The 9,099-nt window shown below is 35.7% G+C and overlaps 1 protein-coding gene across 1 annotated transcript in view; it reads left to right on the forward strand.

The window, feature by feature from the left end:
• Positions 1-8,631: 8,631 nt before the first annotated feature.
• Positions 8,632-9,099, forward strand: part of LOC103778039 (cell adhesion molecule 2-like) — a gene marked incomplete at its 5' end in the record, with an annotated part of 62,127 nt that continues 61,659 nt past the window's right edge. Inside the window, one exon of the mRNA XM_008945607.1 lies at positions 8,632-8,827. Coding sequence (XP_008943855.1) covers positions 8,632-8,827 — 196 coding nt within the window. The remainder of the gene's footprint in view (positions 8,828-9,099) is intronic.

Consider the following 9,099-nt stretch of genomic DNA (forward strand, 5'->3'; position numbering starts at 1 on the left):
GTAACAGAAAGTACTTTCAGTAGCACAAATGGACAAAGTACAAAACTGATGTAAAGTTGATAGTGCCTGGTACTGACTTAAACCAGTGGAGGTTCTAGATTGACTTTTATGATAAAGTGATCTGCCTTACTTTTGAAAGTTGTGTTAACTGCAAGAAGTAACAGTTAGTGTGATGAAATGCTTGGATCTGAGGGAGAGGAAAGCACATGGTATGTTCTAACCTTGTAGCAAGATGTAGATTTGATAGGCTTCAATGTGTATGTATAGTTGTCTCCACTATAGCTCTGTGTGTTTCTTCCATTACCCTATTATCAGGTTTCTGTGTAGTATTTTTGTGCCTTTTCTTTTTGAAGCACTAAGGCAAAGTAAGAAAATGCCATTATTCTCATTTTGCAGATTAGGAATAGAAATGTGGTAACAATAAGTCCCAGCTCCTCAAAAAAGTGAAAATGCCCAATTGCTTATTCTTTATTTTAGAATCGGGTACCTTCCTGCTTTTAAAGAAAAAGGGCTTTACAGTTTCTTGAGGCACAAAGAATTGAGCACAGCACTTTAAAGCTAAAAGTGGCAAAAAGCTCTAAACAATATTTGCACTTATGAAAACCGGAAAATTCAGCAGTCTGCTATCATAGTTGTGGGAGGACGAAGTTTGCTTTAATTATTTTGGAGGTTGTAACTTCCATCAGGAATTTAGCATGGTGGAGATGAGTGCCTTTTTCTCCTTTCAAAATGAATAAATGAAAAAATAATTTTATACTGGATACTCTTCTCCTTTCACAAGCAAATAATACCATGGTGATAGTCTGAAAAGGGTAAAAAAATAGCCATTTATATGAGATTTCTAGGCAACAACACTGTTTGTGCATACTTGTTATTCCATTTTCTCTGACACTTTTTCCTGTTTGTCTTTGTAGAATACTTGTACTTCAATATGTAATTTTGTCAAATTTATATCTGCAATCTCTTTCACTGAAATATAGTCCAAATCAGTGATATTTTTAGTTAGGTGCTGTTGTAGAAACATACACCTGAAACACAGGAAGTAAAAGAAGGACCAAAGGCTTCTTCCTTTTCTGTTATTGCCATCTAATATCGGTTCCATACTCTGAAATCAGCAGCTGTACCAGCATGCTCTTCTCCTTCAGTTTATTTTAGTAATTGCTTAAACATTTTAAAGAGTCCAGTGACCTTGAATGAAGAGTTTGAGGGTAATAGTTATTTTCTAATTTTTTTCTTCTCTCTCTCCTAAAACTCTGTCATTCCATAGTAAGTTTCTGCAGTGCTCTTATTAACTGATATTTTCATTTCAAGTGTTTTTGTTACTGAAGCATGTAACAGTTACCAGAGCACTCTTTTTTTTTTTTTTCCTTTGTTTTCTTTCTTTTTCAAACATTTCTTCAGTGAGCAAACAGTTTACAGGACACTTTCTTCAGGGATAAACTCTAAAAAGTATATGCTATCTAGATATATGACTAAATTATTGCCATTTAAGACAGCAAGTTAGGAAAGGCCAATTGACCCAAAGACTCTCTGGATATGAAATTATGCTCAGGCAATTTTCTCTTTCTTTTTTCTTTTCTTGCTGTATGAATAGAATATAGCATGCAAGCCACATTGTTGTCTTGTCTTTTGTAATAAAGCAAAGCTGATAGTTATGTATTAAGTGTTCAACTATCTTCTTTAATCTGTAGTCAATATTTTAGAACACTCTTAAGACCATTCTTAGAAATGGAATAAAATAATAGGGTAAACAACTTCTTCTGTAGTTTCCTCCTTCAAAATTTCCAGGATACTAACCTTCTGTATGGCATCTGTACTGGAAAAAAAAAAAGAAAAAAAAAAAACAAAACAGAGAAGGGGATTAATTCCTGTTGAAGAGTTAAAAGAAACACTAGTTGCACAGTAATGGAGACCTCAATTTATGCCTGCTGAAATGCAGTTCACAGTATTGTTTTTCTTTAAACTAGATAAAGACAAGCTAACAGGACTTCACCTTTGAGAAATGTTTGCAGTATTTCATATCTAAATTAAGAGAGAAAGCCAGGAAACTGATTTGGTGTATTTAGAGGTTTCATGATGCTGGCTTTTGTTTCTAATGTTTTAGTTCCTTAACTAAAAAAAAAAAAAAAAAAAAAAAGCCAAAATTAATTCATTCATTCATTCTCCCTACAGGTGCAAGCTGCTATTTGAATTAGTAAGTTGCTTTGCTCCTCACCCAAATATTTGCTCAGTTTTTTGTTTTTCTTTACAACCTGGTCCTACTGAAATCAATATTAAAAAATCTGATTTGAAAAATAATTTGCTCAAGATATATTTTCTTTATTTCCTCTCATGTACTTTTGCACGTTTTTAATGGACTCTGGTTTCGGCTGACATCATGCTATAAAGGTATCACATAAAAGGCCCATGCCCTTGTGGTTCTAGTCAAGACTGAAAAGGATAAATCTCTTCTATAGGCTTTCAGTGTGAGAATTAATATAACTCTTGGCTCTATTCTTTCCCTCACATATGCTGATAAACTTCATTTACCTCACAGGACGCTGGGCAGGCTCACAGGAGAATGTAGAACAAATGTGCCAAAAGATTGCTAACTTACTCCTGTCACCTCTTGTACAGTCTCTCCTTTCCACACCCATTTCTCTTTACAGCTTTTGACATGAGGAGGGAAAGCTTGCTGCACTGATACTGTGAAACTCTCATCACTTGCAACATAACTGTTTCCTACAAAAACAGACCTCTGCAGAAACAAAAGTAAAGAGAGGATTATGTTTTCCCATTACTTACAGCCACCAAGTCACATTCATAGTTAGCCTTGTAAATTGATTAGAATATATAACCTGAAAGTGTTGAACTAATTAAACAGTTTTCCTTTTAATTAAAAAAATAAAATAAAATAAACAACTAAACATAAACAAATAAACATGAGATGAACTAAAGAGATGAATGTTTCCAAGCTGGACCAAATGATGATAATTATTCTGCATAGTCTTGTTGCATACTGAGAGAAAAATCGGGTTTAGAATCTGTAAAAGCAGTTGAGCCATGATTTTTGGGTGAACAAATAAAAGCCTTTCTTGACTGAAAACAGCTTGTGGCTAATGAGACATAAGCCTGTCAGTTCTACTGGAAAGCAGTGTTGGTCCTCCACATAGTATTGCAAAAACAACCTGTGATAGAATATACTTAACTATAGCTCCATCTAGTCAAAATAGTTGAAATAATTTTGCTAACAAAGCTTCCTAAAATGAGCAGAGGGACTTGGGATACAGCGTGGTGACAGTGATACCTAGATGCCACCTTCTCTTTGCAATAGCTTCATTGCTTATTGTAATTTAGCTTCATATAATCTTGTAGCATTTTCCAATGTTACTTCTTGCTTCCACTTCAGTTACAAGGGAATTATAATGTGGGCCATGAGTACTTTTTTCCCCCACCTTTTCTTTATCAATATAACGCAGACAGAAAAATTGTTTGACTTTCCTGAAGGTTTGATCCTGGAATGGTATGTAATTGTATATACTGTAGTGGATATATAGGTGCCTGACCTGCTGGTGGAGCGTAGAAGTGTCATTGCCAACCATTTCCTGTGAAGAAAGCAAGCAAGATGGGTGGGTAGAAATGGAGTAATAAAGTTTTCATCCACAACCTCAAATGAAAGCATTTATTTTAACACTGCTCTGAGACCCTGCTCCCCATAAGTATATTTTGCTGTGTTCCATATCAGCAGCAGTATGGCCTGAAATCAGATGAGAAAAAGTGGAAACATATATAAAAAATGGGAAAAAATATGGTATCCTTTTAAATCCAAATCTTTTTACAAGATGAGTAAGCATTGATATTTATTTTACATAGATCGGTTAGCAAAGTATAGATTAAATGGGTTGCCTGAGGTCATGTCAGAAGTCAAAGATAGATTTAGAATTTTTTTTTTCAAGTGTTTGCAAAATCTGAGATTTTAAAATCAGAGATTTCACTTAGTTTAACAGGTTTATGTCTGACTGACATCACCACCATTAAAGGAAACATTGATATTAGTTTGTAGCTAAATTTTCTGCCTTAAGAGAAAATTTTATCATGTTCCATTTTAAAATCATTCTTCATTAGGAATTAACTTTCTTTTCACTATGTTTTTAAAATATGTTTATAAATTAATACGTGACAAATTTAATATTTTTTGTGACTTCTTAAAGATTATGTTGGGAAAAGTAATTGTAATCTGTAAAATCTTTTTGACTGCTGTAAGGCCTTTGACTTGAAATAGCATGACATTATGAGTAATAATCAAAACTTAGTCAAAACCAACCTTACGAGCATTAAGCAGATTAGAACTGTTTGAAAAAATAGGGTGAAAGTGTAATGATAAATAAGAACTCTCCAGTGAACAGTTACATTTCTGGGCATTTGTCTACATAGGGAAAAGTTGTTGGTCCTGAACTATTTGGATGGTTTTCAGAGTTGTTTTTTTAGGAACAATTGTGTGGGAAACGATTGTTACCAGCAGTGATTGCAGATGTCACAAAGACTGTGGATATATGAAATAATGAAGAACACAGGTCGCTGGGCTCAGGGAAAGTTAGGTTTGAGTGCAGTGAAACGTAGGGATATACATTGAAGAGCTACAGTAGGAGAAGTGAAATGGGAGGTTGTCTTTGGAGGGGTGTCTGGGAAAAACCACTGGCATCATTGTAGACCATCAGTCAAAGTCGGATCCCCACATGACCTTGTGCCCACGGGGACCCATTCGGGTGTGCAAACAAGACTAGGAAGTGCCAGTGGAGAAGTGGTATCACTTTTGTATTTTTTTCATTCTGTGACTGCTACAGTGGGGTTTACAGGTCTGGGCTCTGCACTTCAGAAAAAAAGATGACAAATTGAAGAGGGCACAGAGTAGAGCCACAGACTAATTAAAGGATTAGAAAAACACAGTTTCTACAGACAGACTTAGGAGCTCAATTTATTTAGATTATCAAAGAGAAGGTTAATGGGTGATATGATCACAGTCTCTAAGTGCCACCAAAGAAAGAGAGATTTGATAATAGAGGGCTCTTCAGAGCAGGGAAAAAGATATGACAAGATCCAGTGCATGCTAGGTGCTGCAGTGAGACTAATTCAGACTAGGAGTAAAATCCTGTTTTCTTGTTTAAACAATGATGACTATTTTCTGAAAGAATTTACAAATGGTGCCCATTAAGAAATGAGAGTTTAATAACTATATTAAGAACTGGTCATACTAGAGAATCGGTTTCTGGTAACATCCAGTTGTTGAAGATGAAAACTTTGCTTCTTCCAATGTCTTGGCCCCAGTCTGGCAGGGCCTGTCAGCTGGCCTTCTTATTGAAGGCTTATCACCAATCATTCTTGATTTCACTTGTATCAGAACCAATGTACTAAGTGCTATGAGTATGATTTTTTTTTTTTTTTTCCCAGTGGTAATAAGTTATCCCAGGCACAAGGGTTATTCCAAAGCAAATTGTTTGAGGAATGATTTTGTGAATCTAGTCAGTGGCCTCCAGCTGTGGGTTGCTGTGTTGCAGCAGTAGCCTGCTGCCCCTGCAGCTCAACGGTGGTACCTAAAAGTGGCAGAGGATGCCTTGACAATGTCACTGATGGCCTGGGTTCTTCATCCCACTGAGTGCTCGCATGGGTTGGCAGCTTTTCTGGCATACTTCCTGGCCACACGCTACCTACCTATTTAACAGAAAAAAAGACCTCTCCCACAAAATACTGCCAGTCCCCCCAGGAATCTGATATAATCTTCAGTGGCATAAAACCACTTCTTTGACACTTATAATGCTATGTTAGACAGCATGATATTGATGCTTTTTTTAATGTTCATCTGTCTTGTATAGGCTTTTACAACTTTCTGCAGTTCTTCCAACCCCAAAGCTCCTACTTCAATAACCCAAGTTAGATGCTGATACAAACAATTAAGTAAATTGCATAAATGTCTCTTCATCTTGGTTTTCCCATCACTTACTAGTAATTTTGGTCTTCATTAAGAGGTGTGCAATATCCATTATTTTGGTTTTGCTTTGTCTATTTTTCTCTGTTATTCACAGGCTCCCTCTTTCCATTTTGTTTTCACTTTTATATGCTGGATTAATTCTTGCTTCCAGAACATCAGATGATGGTATTTACAGTTTCCATTTAAATGGTTGATCAGAATAGTTTACCTACTAAACACTCTTCTGGTCAAATAAGTCTGTTACTTGACAATAGCAAACGGTAGACTGCATGTGCACTGACATCTCCATGATAAGAACTGTAATATCAGAAAGGGAATATTGGGTGATTCTGGGGAGTTCTCCCAAATCATGCTAATAGGGTCCTAAATCACTACAACAGTTCTTCATGAAACTATCTTCCGTTCCTGGTCTTCAGGGTAAATGACAGATTTCACTGTGCTAAACTCTAGTGCTAGGTTCTGTTTAATGCTTCTTGTATGCAAAAAATATTTTAGCCCACGTAGCCTTTTATCCACAACTCATGCTTTGGAAGGTTATTTCTTTACTAAGATGCCTGTAATTTAGTGGAAGTAATAACAGGTTGTGTGCATTTTTCTCGATTTTTAAAATTGTAATTTAAGCGATAAGCAATTTATACAATATCTTGAGGTTCCTTGACACATTGGAATTGAAAGAGGAGAAATGGAAGGAAATGACAAATCTTTTCTGTTTTTTTTTTTTTTTTTTCTGTCCTTGTTTATGATTTTTCACTCATCAAGTATTTCTCAACGTGTGGTTTTCAAGAAGCAGGGTTTGATTAATGAAGTGTCAGATACAGAGGATGTCATGACAATGTTGGCATTTATTGTTTGAAGCATTTAAATTAGCCGTGTTATTGTCAATATTCCTTACTTTTTATTTACTATATCTGTTATCCTGTTGATAGTAAATACCTGCTTATAGCAAACATCAGCACATAGTAAATTTTGATCTTTAGACATCTGCGTGAAGTTGATATTTATACAAAAAAATTATACCAGTTATTCAGATTTATGTTTTGATGGAAATTATTTATTTATTTATTCTATGCCAAGACAGTGGACAGTGTTAGGCTACTTAAACTAATGGTGTCAGTGACATAGATGCTTACGTACCTCGCCTAAGGCCATCAAAATTATTTTACGTAGGGAAATAGACAGCTATCCAAACCTGGCTAGAATTACTTTTCTGGCAATTCAGCAGGTCAAGTAGAAATTCAGTTGTTAATCTTTTATTTAGTAATTCCTTACTCTGCTCATCTGAAAACCTATATACTAGATAATAGATTTCTGTATTATTATGCCTTCCATATGGAAGGCATGCCTGTTTAATGTAGCTGATGAACTCTGATGAGAGCCACTGAAAGAGGATGTTTCTGTGAAGGGTCTATGCTGGATTTGTGATTCTATATTGGTATAATTAGTAGATATTTATATATAATTTCCTTGATGTACTTATGACATGCCTATGAGCTTGTTCACTTCTGTAGGACTGTAGAGAGATTTTTCACTTCTGACACATCCCACTTGAGTGTCAGTCTTGGTATTATACTTATTATGCTAGCAGCTCTACCTACCCTTGAGTGCTTCTTGCTTTAATAGGACCTGTATGAGAGGAGGGGAAGAAAGAAGCTTATGTTTGGTTTAGACTATTGGATTGCCCTTATTTTGCATTATATCCTTGAATAAATTAATATATCTCCCAGATGATGATGTGTCTTGCTTATTCCTTAAGAACTTTTCTTTTCTCACCCACGTTAAAAATTATTTCCATGTTTTTACTGTGCTCCCTTGTTGGTATACTGGTTGTCAGAATGTGTTGTGCTCTTTGACAAGGGCTGTGTTATTCTCACAATACATAAACACTTTGGTCTAACTATGTCATTGAAAATGCTTGTGATTCATGAGCCTGGGTGATACTGCTCCTGTATTGTGTAGAGGTATTTGGAAATCTTCCCAGTGACTTTTCAGCAAGCACTTAATATGATTCATAATGCTCTGGGATAGAATCACAGATGTGAAAGAGACCTACTACATCATCACTTCCATTTTCATATGAGATCAGATTCTATTCCCTCACAGAGGATGCATCGATTCACAGTACATTTGCTCTCCAACAACTTTGCAAACCAGGCAGGAAAAGCATCGTCCTGAGAGTTCTTTAAAAAGCATAGACAGAAACAGCGAGTCAAGGCTGCCCTGTCCCTCTATTTTAAAAACTCTATGCAAATCTTTGTGTTAAGCTTTCAGTGATGCTTTCAACAGCCATTTTATTATATTATCTATACTGAGACATCTGTGTGGGTATGTAGTACATGGACTCTATGCAGAGGCGTATGGTGGATGTATGAGTATGTCTGAGGAGATAAAATTGCAGAGGATTTCTTTGGAACTAATTAGTATGACTTACAGGGTTGGGGGGAGAGGGAGGGAAAAATCTCTGTTTCATAATTAATCTAGCTGTTTCTCAGATATAGAGAATATATGGTGAATATAATTTTTTTTTCAATTTCTTGTACTGCCTCTCTTTGGTCAAAATAGCTCACACTGAATTCAGGCTCTGTCATGTGTGGCAAGCTGCCGCAATAAATTAAATTCTACAACTTAAATCCTCTTTTTTTTTTTTTTTTTTTTTTTTTTTTCCCTCTTCCCTCTTATTCTCTTCCCTTCTCTATCCCTCCCTTCCTTCCTCAGGCAGCCAAGGGCAGTTTCCACTTACACAGAACGTCACGGTTGTTGAAGGGGGAACAGCAAATTTGACCTGCCGGGTCGATCAAAATGATAACACCTCCCTCCAGTGGTCAAATCCAGCTCAACAGACACTGTACTTCGATGACAAGAAAGGTAAAACATTTCCTGAACTCACATTTCGACATTGTTCTTTCTAAAAAAGAAATGTTTCAAAACCATTTCCCTTTAATATGTTAATGTGAAAATATTTGCTAGGAATGTTTTCATCTGTAACTATTATACAATCTTTTTTGAAGGGGGGTTCATTGAAGTACTCTCTTATATATAAAATTGGTTTTTTTATTATTAAAGGCAAAGAATAGTATTTGAAACCCTTATTGCAAGCCACTTTGGAGAACATTGTTGTAAAATATCTTGGAAGAGCG

Source organism: Merops nubicus, unplaced genomic scaffold (genome assembly GCF_000691845.1).
Source record: "Merops nubicus isolate BGI_N331 unplaced genomic scaffold, ASM69184v1 scaffold12348, whole genome shotgun sequence".
In the NCBI taxonomy this organism is placed as follows: domain Eukaryota; kingdom Metazoa; phylum Chordata; class Aves; order Coraciiformes; family Meropidae; genus Merops; species Merops nubicus.